This window comes from Tiliqua scincoides, chromosome 5 (genome assembly GCF_035046505.1).
Source record: "Tiliqua scincoides isolate rTilSci1 chromosome 5, rTilSci1.hap2, whole genome shotgun sequence".
Classification (NCBI taxonomy): domain Eukaryota; kingdom Metazoa; phylum Chordata; class Lepidosauria; order Squamata; family Scincidae; genus Tiliqua; species Tiliqua scincoides.
In genome coordinates this window covers 6,579,807-6,596,832 of record NC_089825.1, presented here as the reverse complement: position 1 = coordinate 6,596,832, position 17,026 = coordinate 6,579,807, and the positions used below count along the sequence as shown (strand labels likewise).

General features: G+C 44.9%; 1 protein-coding gene across 1 annotated transcript in view; it reads left to right on the top strand.

The window, feature by feature from the left end:
* XYLB (xylulokinase) overlaps window positions 1-17,026 on the top strand; it is a 91,057-nt gene that overhangs the window by 66,475 nt on the left and 7,556 nt on the right. The window contains exons 16-17 of the mRNA XM_066627498.1: window positions 14,317-14,375; window positions 14,656-14,743. Of these exons, the coding sequence (XP_066483595.1) occupies window positions 14,317-14,375; window positions 14,656-14,743 (147 nt within the window). The remainder of the gene's footprint in view (window positions 1-14,316; window positions 14,376-14,655; window positions 14,744-17,026) is intronic.

Below are 17,026 nucleotides of genomic sequence, written 5' to 3'. Positions count from 1 at the left end.
AAGGAGTTCCACAGACCAACTACACATTGAATAAAGAAATATTTTCTTTTGTCTGTCCTAACTCCCAACACTCAATTTTAGTGGAGGTCCTACCAGTCTAGGTTCTTATTGTCTTTCTTTTTCATTAACACTGGATTTTGTTTGTTTTTGTTTTCAAGGATGGCAGGATTAAGCTCCTGGTTCATGAATGCAGTGCATTATATATTTAAAAGGAGCATTGACTACGTTGTTGAGGCCTTCTGGATGCCTCAGTGGTACTGTTACAGGACTGGCAGAATCCTATTTGTATGACCACCTAAAAATGTCATGCTGGGATCTAGGAATTTAAAATTTTTTTCCTCTGCTGGTTCAGGACAAGTGGTAATAACTAAATTAGGACAATAATGACAATTTGTGAACTCTGAATTGAATTTGTATCTTTTGCAAATTTCATTACTGTTCACCTTTCCTATTCAATTATATAATGTTGTAATTCACACACTGTGAGCCAGCGTGCTACAAGAGAACTACTCGTGTGCCACCAGAAATCAACTAGCGATATAAACTCTTGTCAGTGCAGAAATCCTACCCATGAAAGAGACTTCCTACTGTGCATGATTTACTGCTCTGCTTTTTTGTCTTCTTCCAGTCATTCTCACTGGAGGCAGAAGATTCTGCCTTGCCACTCTGTCAAGCGCAGTTGGAAAATTCAGTTGCTCTGGCTACAGAGAAGCAGCAGAGTTTGTCACCCCCAGAGAAGACTCTGCAGTATTCCTTGCTCTGGGTTTGCCTCTTTCCAGTGAAACAGTGACACTGGAGGTGGCTTCTGTGCAGTGGGGAATGCACTTGAAAGCACTCTAAAAGTAAATTTTTGAGAATGAAGGTTGAAGGTGTGCTTTAGTTTTAGTTCAGAAAAAGGGCGCCACAAGTTCAATATTCAGTTTATCAAGGGAAAGGAAGACCCTTAAGGAAATCTAGAAGCCTCACCTCCTGACTCCCAGCAGTTTCAACCAAATCATAATCCCCCTGTAGCTTTCTAAAACTATCGGCTAGGGCAGGGGTATCAAACTCATAAAGTGGACCGAGCAGCATTCATGGTGCCTGCTGAGGGCCGGAAGTGACATCATTAAGCATGAAATGACATCATTAAGCGGATGATGGCCAGAAATGAGCACTTGGTTCTCATGGAGAAACTCATTAGCTGCAAATGACAGAAGAGAAGATGTGCAAATAATTTCAAGATATGAAAGAGCTCAATTATCACACTGGGAGAGCCCAGTTATAACAGGGGACAGGTAAATTGCTTCCGGGGGCCGCATCCAGTCCACGGGCCTTATGTTTGACACTTGTGGGCTAAGGGGTCCCTACAAAAGGTGAGGTTACTGTGCTCTGCCTGGCCCCTCTGTGATCTGAGCACTGCCACCACTCTCAGAAATTTTGGAAACATGGATTTCATAACTGAGGCATATGCTACTACAAATCTTTAGGACATCTGATGGTTTATCTTCCAGGTGAGATTTATTTCTAACTTGTTTTCTCTCTTTGGGGCAAATCTGTTAAAAGGTTTTCTTTGTCCTGTGGTTCCCTTGTTTTCTTTGGTGTTTTTGATGGGTCCTGTCTTACGTGCTGCTACCTTTGGCACAGTAGTTATTTATTTTAGGAAATTTTATATCCATCCTTTCCAATCATACAAAAGCTCAAGGTTACTTTCAAATAGAATTAAAACAACAAGTAGTAAAATTGGTTGTTGTTGGCAACCTTCAGTCTCGAAAGACTATGGTATTGGTACAGTGAGTTTTATTTTGTTTTATTTTTTGTTTAATGCAGAGCTGCATGAGTAATGACTGGCTGCATCTGCTGATACTATATCATCTATATTAGTGGTTCCCAAACCCACTGGTGGGTTGCAACCTGATTTTTGGTGGGTCGCCAAAGGGTGATGGAAGGATCAGATAACTAATTGCTTCAAGCCCTGAGGTTATTCAAAAATCAGATACCGTAGTTGCTAATTACCCTGCAATGAGCTCAGTTTCCTGCAGTTTGCAGGCATGTGTAAATATAGGGAAATAAATGCTTGAGAGTCTTTTTTCTGGTTATTATTACTTATAAATAAATATATTATTTCTTCCTAGAGCTCCTTTTATTTAAAGTCTGTTAAACTTAGGTGGTCCTGATAGAGTGTCATTTAGTAAAATGGGTCCCTGTGCTGAAAAGTTTAGAAACCACTGATCTATATCATCTACCTAGTATAGTTTTAAAGCAATTATAATTATAATGTAAATTTTGAATAAAAACACATAGCACTACTTTCTGCATTTCTAACTTTTTGGAAAATACTGAAATCCATGAAAAAATAAAAACGTTTCTCCCATCACTACATATATAGCTTTGGAAAACATTAAGCCCTATGAGCTTCCCAGCTACCCTCACAATGAACTAAACCCAAAGATACTGAGAGTTGGTAAAAGACCAAGCTAAAATTTAGGAGAATCCAATTATGCAGGACACCTTAACGTACCCTCCATTTCACCACGTATTTATTTATTGCATTTCTGTACTGCATTTCTGCCTTGCAGACAGCCCAATCCTAACCCACACTGAAATGGAGAGGCCGGCTGACCTGCCCCATATCCAGAGCGGGGTTGGGGCTGTCTACAGCTCAGCCCAGGGCAAGGGGAATGCATTCACCTTACCCCGGGTAACACTGCAGCAGACCCAATGGGGCTTCTCGAATCTGTGCCACCTAAAGTGGTGGCACAGATCCAAGCATCCTGGAGCTGCTCCCGGTCACCCAGGACTGGGGTTAGGATCTGGAACAAGTACCGGATTCTGGCCCCAACTCCTGCTCGGCCACAGTCTGCCCACCACCCACTGCCCCCCTGCCATGGAATGCCTCCTTCCTGACACTGGCCTGACTCAACAAGCATGGCCTTACTGTTGCGCCAGCTCCGCAGGGCTCGGGTCAGTCTCTCTCCTCACTTGGTGGCACAAATGTGCCTTATGGCACATTTGCAACATTCCTGGGCTGGTGTTAGGGTCTTACACAATTTCTGGATTGCGCTCAAAGGCACTTGAGGCAGTTTACAATATTAAAACAAAAACATTTTAAGGAAGACTTAAAAATCAGTGTTGTCCTTGGCAATTCATAGTTTGTCAGTAGCTGATGACAAGAGCTCTGTGGCCTGTTTGTCTCCTTGCTTATGTATTTTCATTTTTCATATTTTTATACCACTCTTCCAAGGGTGCCTTTCTGCAAGGCACGAGGCCTTTTCAGAGTAGCCCCTGGGAAGCTAGGAGAGAGGCTGCCCCAGTGGGAAAAGGTTTTTCAGAGGCGGAGTATCTCTGAGGTTGAAATACTGGGGCAAGGTAATAGGCCAGGTGTGTGCACTGCACACAGACGGTCCCAGGTTCAACCTTGAGCATCTCCAGTTGCAGAGCGGAGAAAGGCCTTTGTCTGAGACCTTGGAGAGCAACTGCCAGGCTGGTTGGACTGGCGGTCTGAGTCTTTTTAAGGCAGTTTTCATACAGCTACCTTTGGCTTCTTCTGTTTGTGAGCTTTTCAGGGATAGGCAGTGTTGCAGAAGAGCCTTTGGTCTGATTCGGAACAGATAGCAGTGGTGGGCCTGGAGGGAGAGCAGGGGGGCAAATGCCCCAAGTACCGCATTTGTGCCGCATTGCAGACTGTGCCAGAAGCCTTTTGAGTCTCCTTTGCACTGGGTAAGTATGGAGGGGGTGGTATGGTGCGGGGGGTGGCATGGCGGACCTTTGCCCCAGGGCGCATCAGCTACTGATAGCCCTTGTGTTTGTCAGCCCATGGCTGCACAGTGCTCCCAAGAAGATTAGCGGGTGCTGGGAGAGTGATACACTGCTCAGGAAGTACCATCTAGACTCCAGTGAGAGGGAAGCACTACTCAGTCCCTTCCACTCTAGAGTTGGCTTTTCTGTGGGCTCCTTTCGCCATGGATGACGTTGGGAAGACTGATGTGCCTCTGATCCCAACAACCATGTGGTGTTGGGTTTTCCCCCCGACTACCGTTGTGGGCGATGATGATGTCAGTGTAGGCATTGCTGTCCCCACTACTCTAAGAGCAATGACTGCAGTTTCTACTGCATTGTTGCATCCCTGCATTTTGCAGGGAAAACTCTTTCCCGTGCTTTCAGTGTAATGCTAAAGTTCCAAACATCAAATGCCAAAGTGCCTTTTAAAATTGCGCCCTGTTTCTCTCCTTCCAGTGGCAAGAGAAAAAGATAGCAGTAGTCTGAAGGGTGGGGCTAAGAGCAGCTATTGGAGTGAAAATTCACAGGTAGGAGCAACCAGATTTTCTTTAGTTTTTCCTTGTCTCCTTGAGGCCCAGTTGTTAAAAATACAAATGCCATGTACCTGTCCAGGGTGCTAGATGGTTGCACTGTGAACAAAAACGTACCAGTGGAAGCAGGAGGAGACAGTAAGCTTAAGAAGCTTAATAACTTTATAGCAAGGGTAGGGGAGCTTGTAAGTGCAGCAAGCTGTTTGCTTAGATCTAGACTAAAGAACTTAAGGAGCTTATAGCGTGCAAGCCCATCAGCTCCAAAGCGGGCAACTTACAAGCTGTGCAGTTGCTGCATTTCAAAGCCCGTCAGTGCACCAGGGCTGCATATTGAGTTTGGCAACACCTCACACATTCTTCCCAGGTGTTCAGAACAACTCCCATTATTGAGGCCTGTGTGTGTGTGTGTGTGTGTGTGTGTGTGTGTGTGTAAATTGGCCATTTGAAGTGGACTTTTCGAGTGATCAACCTGTACTAGCAAATTACCAATGTAGCAGCTGTTCCCACTTTCCTGCTGCTCCTCCCCGCCCCCCAATCAGTATATTTGGTTAGGAGAAGACCTGGCAGGTCTCTTTTAGCACTGCCTGGACATCAGATGAGCACAGTGTCATTTCCTGCCATGGTGCAGCCAGGAGGCGTAGACATTTGGCACATGGAAGCACAAAACTTTTTAATGTCCTCCAAATTGAAATCTGAAAGGCACTTCTGGTTTTTGCTGGAAGTGCCTTTAGGAGACCTCTGTGATACCCCTCAAGGCATGATACCCGGGGCAACATACCCCAGTTGATCGTCAAGACTAGACTGGATCATGGCACTACCTACCCTTGTGTATGCATGCTTCAAATTGGGGTTGCTCTGATTGATTTAGAGGGGGGCATGCATTTTCAGGCTTCCCACCCGTTGAATAATCTCCCTAACGCTAGCTCAAAGTAGCACTTTTATCTTCGTAACAGCTCTGTGAAGGCAGTTAGGCTGAAAGCAAGCCCTTGCCAGAGGTCTCCCAGTGATTTTTGAACCCAGGCAATTGAACCAGGAGCATCTATGTTCAAGCCTGGCAGTCCACCGCACCATAGTTTCTGCTGCAAAGCATGAAGAATAGGAGATGAACACCAGTTCGCTTTGAACACTTTGTATTAAATGGCAAATCACAAAGCACCAGTTATTTTCCTTAACGTTTATCATTACGTCTAATTTGTCTTTGGATGAAAAATGCACCCAGTCAGCATTCTTGGCTAGCTCCCTTTGATTGGTTTTGTAGCTTCTTCACTCCAACTTCCCATTTGTCAAGGTGAGGAAAAGGTGTAGCAATATCCCATTATTTGTGGCATTCCTTTAAAAATATTTCTAAAATATTCATTTTTTAAGCTTGTAATCCTAAATTCATTTCCTGGGGAGTGAGGCTGCAATCCTGTACACACTTTCCTGGGAGTAAGCCGCATTGACTATAATGGAACTTACTTCTGAGTAGACACGCATAGGATTGGGCTCTAAGTCCCACTTGCCATCTTGGAGCTTACTTCCAAGTAAACATGCTCAGACTTGCAGTGTTAGATTGCAATCCTGTGCATACTCACTTGGGAGCGGGCCCCACTGAATTCAGCGGGACCTTTGCTAGATTGCACAAGCAGTGGATCTAGCCATTAGGCAGCTTTGTAGTAGATTTTCTTTTATAGAGCTGGATCGGTTTTTACAAAACCAAGAAAGCTCCATGTCCTTGAAAAGTCACCTTGTGTGTGTGTTTTTCTCCTAAAGGTGGTAAGTTTAAGAGGATGATTAGCAAAAATGTCACTCGTTTCGCACACAACATATCAGATCTGACTTGCTGTGAAGCAGTGAACCCAGCTAAAAGCTGTGAAAACAGCGTTTGGGGGGTGGCGGTGGGCAAACAGTATCAGCTGCTTCTGTTTTACTACTTACAGTGACTAGAATAGAGTTGGACAGTTTATCTGCAGATTTGCTGTGACTGACAGGTTGCTGGGGGGGGTGCAGAACAATGTTAGTTTCCCCGAAGATAGTTTTAGTAACTAAGACTAAATATTTGACATGAACATGGCTTTGTTAATTTTTTCCAAGGCTAAATCAGGATTGTGGGGGGGGGGGGGAAGGTTTGCACTTGCATTTCAGGAGCATTTAAACCAGCAGGAAGGAGTAATTGTAACAGAAGTATACTGGGATTCATATCAAATCAACTTAGGACTGAGTAGGTTGGGTGCAACCACAACCCATGTCTTCTATCCTGCCAGTTGCTTGATCTCCCACAAGTTACCACTCCTTGGTAGTGTTTGCATAATGTTGATGACATAGGTCATCCATGACCCCCTTCTGCCATTTCTGTAGTGTTGTGGGGTGACCTAAAAGTGACAATTTTGAAGAGGTCTGATCGTTATCTTAAGACTCATCACTTTGCTCACAAATATAAGTGTATTTGCTCACAAATATAAGTGGTATAAAAATGTGAAATGAATTTCATGACACAAACCCATGTCTATTTCATCAGGAGTGCCCAGTTTCCAATGAACTCTGGCCCTCTGGAGACTTGCTGGAGTTTGCACTGGCCTGACGCAACTGCTATTAGAGTCACGGCCAACTGTTCCACCTCTCATGTGAGCTGTGGGATGAGGTCTCCCTCCACTGCTTGCTGTCTAACGTCTGTGATGCAGCAGTGGCAGCAAAGGAAAGGCCAGCCTTGCTTTTTGCAAGGCCTTTTATAGTCCATGAACTATTGCAAGACTTTCATTCATTCATATAAGTTCCATCTCTAATGCATTCATTTATGCAAATTTGAAATGTAGATTAATTCTTTTTTCCCAGCCCCTGACATAGTGTCAGAGAGATGATGTGGCCCTCCTGCCAAAGAGTTTGGATACCCCTGGGCTAATGGGAAGATCATAGGTGACAAAGCAATGCTATGGCAAGAGTGGGTAGAACTGAGCAGTGTTCATTGGCCACTTCATTGGAGCAGAGAGGATGTGGGTGAGACCGAAACAAACTGTGATGAAATGAAATGAAGCAGGATGTGCCATTCACCTGAAGAGTTTGAATACTGTTAAAGTACACCAAATAGTTAGAAGTTACATTTATTCATTGTTTCTCCTGTGGATTGTGGATGATGTAATTTACATTTCTTGCTTTGATCATCTTCTTACTTTATAACCATAGTTGGATGATATTCTGTGAACCTGTTGGAGATGTTCTGTGATTCTGTGGAAGATCATGGGTTCATCTGTTAACATTCACCCTGAAGCCTGCATCCCACAAATTGCTTGGGAACCAAATAGTATTTTGCCATTTTCAGCAGCCCAATCTCAACTCCGCAGAAGCTTTTACCTTCCCTGAGACATACATTCAAGTAGTCACTTGACAATAAGAAAAAAGAATGTTAGGAATTTGACCTGATGTGGTATCAGGTTTTATTTTCTTTCCCAGTGAAAGACAAAACTGATAGAAGATGGCTTATTTTTTTTTAAAGGTCATTGGAGAAACACTGCAACAGTTTATATAACATTCCTCTCTATCAGAAAACATGAATCTTCCATTAAAAAGAGCATCTGATTTTTTTTTTTTTAACTGGGGCCACAAGAAACGGCTTTTCAATCAGGGCATGTACTAAATTGAATGCCTCTTGTAAGCAGGTGTTATTGTGTTATATTTTCATCAGAGCTGCTGGGAATAAGTAAGAGGGAAATGACAAAGTGAATTGGACAAGAAAGTGTCTGAGCTTGATGAATAATTCAAGGCTGCAAAGCAACAAATGCTGATTTGTTCTGAAAGGCGAGCGACTGTCCTTGGGTTGGAAAAAGATGATGATCTTATCTTTAGGTACTAAACCAAATGCCCTGTGTTCTTAATTCCAGTTCACAGCTGATGTCAAAGGCCACACCTTGCAGCCACTTGATCTGCTTTTAGCTGGCATTGCCCAAAACATGCCCCTTTAACTGTTCAGAAAACTGGTCAGTGTTCTAGATGGGCTAGAAGTCACTTCACGATCACTAGTGCAGCATTTGTTTCCCTAATTTTCTCTTAATGCCAGTTTACTATCCAGGTTATAGATTGTAGGGTTTATGCTATGCTAGAGTTTTGTCTGCCAACAAACATCAAACAGATATTTGTTGGAATATAGAGTTGAGCTCTTCCAAAGACTTGGAGCCAGTGAGAAAAGCTAAATCAAAACACAGCACTCTCAGAACAACACAGTAGAACAATTCAACAGTTTTTACTGAAACCTCTTGACCATTTTCTGACCTGGTTGTTATCCCCAGTGACCAGCTCAAGGGCATGCTGGACTTGCAATGCTCCTGAAACATGCTTCTGCTTGGATATTGGTAACTTTTCAACAGTGGCATAGCTAGAGGGGATGCAAAGCAGTGAAAGCACTCAGTTTTGCCTTCATTTTGCTTCCAAGAGGGGCAGAGCAAAGCCAAGCGGCTTGCGCTGTATGCAGCGCAGGATAGATGCACAAAGTGGCTCAGCCCTTTCCCTTTACCTTCGGGTAAGCCACCCTGGCCCCAATGGGTCTTCTCAGACTTGCCCCACCTCCTGAGGCGCTGCTCTGGGAACGGGGTTGGGTTCCGGCATAACTGCCGAGTCCCAGCCCCACCTCCTGCTCCCCACACGCCCATCCTCCAGGCCACCCACTACCTGCCCTCCCCCCGCCCCAGAGTCTTGTGTCAAGCTCGGCTGGTGCAAGGCTCAGTACCTCCGTCGGCGTGGAGGCTTAAGTCAGCCCCCGCAGACTGGCGGGGCCTAGCCAACTCATGAGGAGGTGCAAACATGCCTTATGGCACGTTTGTGTCCTACATGGGCCGGCGCAAGGGCACCTCAGAATTAGGCCCTTGTGATCTTATATAGATAGTCCAGTACTGTCAACAGGTACAAGATGAACCCACAGCAGTCAGGCTGCTCAAATAATAGCTTCCAAACCACCTGCCTTGCTTCCTAATGCTTCATTTGACTACTTGGCTGCAGCTACCAATGCCTTGGTTTGTGCAAGACAAATCTACCCGCCTTCAACCTCCATTACACATAAAACATACAATTTATTCAAGTACCTTATTTTATTCATGGTATAATTAACCTTTTTCAACCTATGAAACCTTCTGCACCTCTTGAAGTATTAATGAAGAGAGAGAGAGAGTGTGTGTGTGTGTGTTTTTTTTTCTGGAGCCAGCATTTAATTCTATTTCTGGCAATATGGAGAATATTGATAGTGTGTGTCTATATATAGAGACTCGCATATGAGCAACAGATTCTACACAAGACCAATTCACACTTCTTGCAGCAAGTCTGGTGTTTGTCAGAGGGAAAGCCTTCATGTGCAAATGGGAGAGGAGGCCTGTAAGCATGGTCATGTGCTAGTAGCAGTGGCCTATTGCAACTTCTAGTGCATGTGTCGTCTGTCCCCCCATGTGTGTACAGACCCTGTTGGCCTGGAGGAGTGGAGATGTTTTTAATTTTATGGCAGAGGTGGCAGCATTATATACATCGGTGGTGTAGCTAGGGGGGGTGCAAAGCACTAAGTCTTGCAGGGAGCCTCACCGCAGCATGCGCTTCCATTTTGCTCCCAACACCGGGGAATGGCTCTGGGGGGAGGGGGGAGGAGCCACTTGCATGCTCCCTGCAAAACTTAGTGCTTTGCATCCCCTCTAGTTACACCACTGTCTTAACTATGCCACTGTTATGAGCCTACATTGCTCATAAAAAAATTTAAGATCCTTTCCACTGCAGTGCGATGCTCTTTTAAAACTCCTGATAGAAGGCAGTGGCTGTTCCTCTATTGCGGCACAAAAACTGGGACTGTGGACCACATATATGAATAACTAGTGTGGTGAAATGGCAGCCCCGAGAGTCTGTCTACACTTGTACATTTTCTGAGTCAGCATGAGACAGTTGTAGCCTCTTGTATTGTGCAGACTTTGTACTTTGCTTACTGCCCTCATTTTTTTTCCCCATAGGGCTCCAGTTTTATGCCTTGACCAGTGGGAAACAAGGGTGGGGGAACAAGGGTGTGCATGGGGACTGGTGGAGAATTGGGTGAGAGAGAACCTGACTGCCTCCTTTCCTGTTGCCTACACCTTTAAAATGTTCTGAAACCAGATCTTCAGGTTATACCCTGGTGACACAGTAGTCTGTCTAGTAGTCTACGAGGAGCAGAGTGGTGTTTTGTATCATGACAAATTTAGGATGTTGGATGGGCAAGAAGGGGTAAGGGTGTTTTTCTCCACTGCCCACTGCAAGGATGAAATTGCTGCCGGTACTGGTGTCAGGTTGCTGGGGGGAGGGGGTGCTCTTATGCAAGACTTCAGACTTGGGATTCTGATGGCACCCCTTCATGGTGCATTGGATGCTGCCATTGCCACTGATAAGAGAACATTTACTGGCTAGTACCTGTGCCGGCTGACTTCTAATGCTGCCCTGGCTGCAGCTTTATGAAGGGTTTGTCCTGGGGTCTTTCTCGCTGATGGAGCATTGCATAAGGCTGACGTGGAACAGAGAGTGGCACACAGCTCTTGCCTCCTATTCCCCATGACAGCTGTTACTTGGGTGGTAGGACTATGATGCAGATAGGAGAAGAGTGGTGACCTCTGTTTGCCTGTTGGGCCCAACTTTTCTGGCACTGGTCAATAACCCAGGCAATCATATTTGGCTGGAAATAGGAAGTGCCAATCAAATCAAAGTGGTGCCAGGGGCTCTTGATATTCTTGATATTTGTGACACAGCTCCATTTGTTGCCTTGGTGTTGGAGCTTGCACCATAATGACACTTGGACTTGTTCTACCCGGTGTGCACAGATTAATTTTGGAGGATGGAGGAACTCCGGTTTTTACTCAGCACAATTTGTCTGCTCCAGCAGGGAGGCTTGTTTTATCTCTTTGTACAGTCTGGCAATTTTAATATTTTTGAGCGCCAGGGAACTTGGAGCTTAAGTGCAGTCAGTTCTGGGCACCTTGCAGTGAGCAATGATGCTGCCAGATTGGAAGGAAGGAAAAAGATGCACTGAGATAGAATGGAGAGGCCAGTGATGGTGCACGCATGTGTGTAAATGAAGAGAAAGAGGATGAGGAGATGGTCACTTTTTCATATTAAATGTCCACTTGCGCATTTCATTTTGAGAGGCATTTTTGACGCAGGCCAGCCAAATGAGTGGGCACGTAAGCACACTCACCCCAAACAATTACTGCATTTTGCTGAATGTTGCCATATGTTTGACTGCAGGAGACAACTCCCCATTTGGAGGAGGAAAAGGGAAAATGTCTCATCTGACTTCTGAGTTCACTGTCTGCCCTGTGGGGCTGTTGAGCTGCTGACTTTCAACTTCTTTCCACCTGTGATGCATTTTGCATGGCAGCAGCAATGAGGAAAAGGTCGCAAAATGTGTTACAAAATTTTTTTTAAGTGTTTTGAAGAAAGGACAAGTTTCATTTTCACAGTGAGCACTGTGTCAAAGGCCTCTTTACACAGGCATGCAAGAACTGTGATTTTCATGCTTCTGAGTTTGCTTCACATTTCCATGGTTCTTACAAATTTTAGGTCCCAATCCTATCCAGCTTTCTAGTACTGATGCAACCTCAGTGCAGCCCTGAGGTTTGGAAACAAATATTCCCTTACCTTGTGGAGGCCTCTATGACTGCCCTCCCCCCTTGCAGGATGCAGCACATGCAGTGGTGTAGCTAGAGGGGGTGCAAAGCACTAAGTTTGCAGGGAGCCTCACCGCAGCATGCAAGTGACCCCTCCCCCTCTCCCCTCCCCCTCTCCAGGTGTACGCCTCCGTTTTGCTCCCCACACCTGGATTGGCTCCAAAGGGGGGAGGGGCCCCTTCCATGCTGCAGTGAAGCTCGCTGCATAACCTAGGGCTTTGCACTCCCTCTAGCTATGACACTGAGCGCACATTCTATTGACAAGACTGCATCAGCCCTGGAAAGTTGGATAGGATTGGGCTACCCGTTTTTATTGATATTTTATTATTTGCATTTATATCCCACCCTTTGCTATATGTTCCCATGGAAGCTAGGGCAATAATTCTTACAACCATCCCTCAAGGTAGGTCAGGAGTATTGTCCCTGAATTGCAGATGTGGTCTTGGTTACAAGAGAGTGACTTGCCTAAGGCCACCTAGCGCGTTCATGGCAGAGACCAGAATTCACCACATGATTAGTCTTCTCTACTCTACTTTTGTGTGCTGGCTCAGAAGGCTGTTCTAGAGTTAATTTCTTCTGAATCTTTTCATCCCCAGCTTTCACTTAATCAAAAGCATCATACACTTTTCTTGCCTGCATTTCTGTATTGCTTTGCCAGTTAATTATGTGTTTTCAAAATATACTAATCATCAGCTCTGTCTTTGACACACATGCACACACCCTCAGATAAAATGATAAATCTTATATTAGACAATGCCTTTGTTTCTTTTCAAGCTGTTAGATTTCCACGAGCTAAATTTCCAGCCTTAAGCATCTGCTTGTTGCTAAGCAACACCACCATCCTGTTTGTATGAGCCCTTGTCCGGTGGGTAGAATGGTGTTTGCCTGTTAAGGTTCACTTCAGGTACCAGTCCCCATAAGCAGGTTTATGAAGGTACAGAGAGATTCTGTATGGATTCCTTTGACTTATCGGCCTGTTTGTTTGCTGAAGCATGGAGCCTTAAAAAGGCCAGAGATATGATCTCAATAGTTCCCTGTTGAAAGTCTCAGTTTCGAAGATTGAGATGTTAATGATTTTACAGGGTTATCTAACTTCTTGGTGACATGTGCGAAGTATAAAGGTGATTTCTCCCCCATCAAACCTTGGCTGTTCTTGACTAGTCTGTCTCTCTTCTGCACCCCTTTTCATTCTTCGACTTGTTCATCCCTGGCAAGGAACAGCAAAAGACACATAACAAAGAATGTCCTGCTCCTCTTTGGAGAACAGAATGACTTGCTTCACAATTCTGCAAGTCTCGCATCTAGAGGAGGAGATAGACCGTTGTCCTTTAACCTGTGCCAGGTCTATTGCCTAAATGCACATGATGTATCAGCTTGGTTGAAATGGAGCAGGTCTAGGTCTGGATGGGAGACCACCCAGAGACTTTGTTTTTTGGTTTGGGTTCCGTGGTGGAAGGTAGGCAGGGCATATATGAAACAAGTCACTTGTGAGCCTCAACTCAGAATGTCGAGGCTACTTAGAACCCACCCAGAGCAGAAGGGGCCTGTATTTAACTATATTCTAAGGAGAACCAGACCCTGAACTGCACATCTATTGTCCCATAATAAGATGGTTCAGACAAGACTTTAGAACCGGCCTCACAAAATTAAAAAAGCAGCTTTTAGGCGAGTGGGGTTTGGTCTTGCCTTGTTTTCGAAGCCCAGTAATTTAGTGGTTATTTTTCACAGGTTTCTGTCACATGTTTCTGAAAATATTGGCAGGGCTCTGTCACTCTGTGCAGGTATAATTGAAACTTGTTTTCTCTGAGGAATCACTCAGCTGTGTGGTTTATTTGTTTACTGACATTGACAGAGATCTTAATGGCTTTTAAAACCCAATTTGTGCATCGCTGAATATCCTCCAAAGAGGAAGGTCTGATTAAATTTATAGCTAGAATGAAGTCTCTCTGCAGAGCCTTTGACTGTGCTGTGAAAATCTGCACCTCTGGTAAAGCATGTTGGACCTAGAATCTCTGTGCTGGCAGTGTGCTTGTTGCCACTTGGAGACAATTTCATATGTTTTCATTATAAGGACCATTTAATTTGGTCCCTTCATTTGTCCTGAAACATGGATTGGCTTTAGTTTGTGATCAATGTTGCCTTGGTCTGTGTATGTGGCATGTGGTGTATCACATGGAAACTCCTCATACTGGAGGATCAGGGAAGTGGTCAGGGAAATAGCCAGGTAGCTGATTCACTGATGTTAACTGACAGTTTTGTGGGAACAAAGAACTGTGTTAATCAGAGTTTCCCAGTGTTTGTCTAGGAATAAGCTATGATCCACCTTGCATAGAATAAATAGGTTGTGCTGTACTTGTGTTAATTCAGCTTTTCTTGTTTTTTGTTTTGTTTTTCAGTACCCTCCACAAGAATCCTGGCTACTGGTGGGGCTTCCTATAATAAAGAAATCTTACAGGTAAATATGATGTACTCAGTTTATGGTCCGATTCAGTACATTGACTATACAGTTTGTGGGCACTGAGCAAGACTGGAAGGGGACTAATCTTTAATGGAGTTTGCTCGTAATGAGAAGCAATAGGGGTATAAGCTATAGGTAGCCAGAACAAGATCAGCCTCAACAGGATCTAAGAGAGCTTCCAGGGTAGTTGGATGTTGCTTAAATTGAAGACTGAGAACTGCTGTCTGCCCTGTTTTCCCACAGTTGGGTGGTAACAGATGCTTTTAACACTTCTCAGGTTCTGTCTGATGTGTTCAGCGCTCCTGTGTACACTATTGACACTGCAAATTCAGCCTGTTTAGGATCTGCCTACCGAGCAGTCCATGGTAAGTTGACCAAAGAGCCCTTTAGAGAGCATAAACACATCCCATTGAGTATGCGTGTTGGAGAACATGAACATTGTAGAATGGACCTCCCTTCCTCCTCCCTCCTCCGTCAAAGGGAGGAGCTCAGAATGCAATCTCCTTCCTCCTGGCTCAGATAGGCTGGCCCCATTCTGAGTGACATCCATCCCTTTTCGAGCTGTGCCTGATTCAGAAAGGGCCTCTGCCTCCATCATTTCCCTGCTGTTCCTGCCAGTTCCCCTTTCCTAAAGTAAGATTTTATTTTATTTTATTTTGCATTTGGGAGGAAGTGGGTGTAGTGGTAAAACATTAACTGGGTTTTTAAAAAAATTGTTTATATATCAAATGCTTGAAGTTTTCATGTATTTGTCTAGAATTCTCAAAAAGCCCAGTTAGTTTTCAGGACAAACTGGAAAGGACCTGCACATCCCTAGAAAATTGTTGATGGTAGACAACACCGTGCAAGAAATGGGGGACAGCCTTTCATATTCTAAGCCAGTGGCTTCCAAAACATCTACCACCAGGAAACTGTTTTCACATTGGCTTGAGGAATCCATGCGCATTTACCATGGAATTGTTACATGTGTTGCGCAAAGTTCTGTGGACACACTGTTGAATTGCTCTATTATGCATACCTGAACTGAAAGTGCACTGTAGAATGTGCTCAATATTAATGTATTACAGTAGAAATGGTAGTGGGTGGCGTCTCTCAAGGAACCCCTGATAAACATCCAAGGAGCCAGGCAGCCCAATCCTAAGCTGCCTAGTGCCCAGAGAAGCAGCGGAGCCAAAATGGCTACTGCTGCATCTGATGCACTCTGGGCAGCCGCCAGCATCTCCACATCTCTATGGTAAGGGTGCAGGCCCCGCCGTGGAGCTACTCAGGTCTGTGCCGGCTATTTTGCCAGCACAGAGTTGAGAGTTGTGTTGGGCCTCCCCTCCGCCCTGACTGACTTCTCTGCCACCTGGGGCTCTTCTCTTGCTCTGGGTGGCGTGCGGTGGGCTTCTGGCTGGCGCTGGGCTCAGTGCGGACTGGCACTGAGCTGGTGCCAGCACTGAGCCAGCAATTATTGCAGGTGTGCCTTATGGCAAGTTTGCAACATTCAGCGCTGGTGTAGGGCTGGCGCTCAGAGCTCTGCATTGGGCTCTCAGGACCCTTGCAATACACTGTGAAAACTACTGTTTTATGTTGTGTGTATTTCACACTTCTGTTAATAACCAACAGATGCAAAGAATCTGTTACCTAGTACAGAACCGAAGAGGCTGAGAACTGCCACATTATGAAAGCCAGATTCACACTTTCGTTTTTAAGTAAACAGCTTGGAAATGTGTAGGTTGTGTTTCATAATGAGCCACAAAACAGAGGTGGCTGGACGTGTTTCCTAGATCTTTTCTATCGCTTTTATTAATGTTCCTGTCCCTTACTGTGCTACATATAATATCCATACACATGTGCAGTATTGATTGTATTTATGAATGGCCTCCTCACTAAAACCAGTGACATAGCCAGGGGGTGGTGGTGATGTAAGTACTGCAGGTACTGCAGCGTGCTGTGTAAGCAACCCCTCCCTCTTGCCGTCTGAGCCACTGGGGCAGTGATGGCCATACTGTATATAAGAACATAAGAACAGCCCCGCTGGATCAGGCCAAAGGCCCATCTATTCCAGCTTCCTGTATCTCACAGTGGCTCACCAGACACCTCAGGGAGCACACAAGACAACAAGAGACCTGCATCCTGTTGCCACTCTCTTGCATTTGGCATTCACATGGCATTTACTTCTAAAACCAGGAGGTTGCACAAACCCGGCATGGCTTGTAACCTGTGATGGACTTTTCCTCCATCAATCTGTCCAGTCCTCTTTTAAAAGCATCTAGCATTAATAACCCCTGCTAATTGGGTAAGAGGCACTTTTTCAAGTGGGTGGTCCTTTTTTTTTTAGCAGGGGAAGAGTAACTGGCCCACCTCCCCCCAGCAGTGTCTGTCCTAGTGGCTGCCTGCTGGTATTCATTTGCATCTTTTTAGATGGTGAGCCCTTTTGGGACAGGGAGCCATTTAGTTATTTGATTTTTCTCTGTAAACCGCTTTGTGAACTTTTAGTTGAAAAGCGGTATATAAATACTGTTGTTGCTGTTGTTGTTGTTAGCGGCCAGATGCCATCACCACATCCTGTGGCAAGGCGTTCCACAGCCACATTACTTGCTGGGTGAAGAAATTTTTTTCTTTTGTCTTTCTAAGTGCTTCGTGCTGCCTTTTGCAGAGAGCCT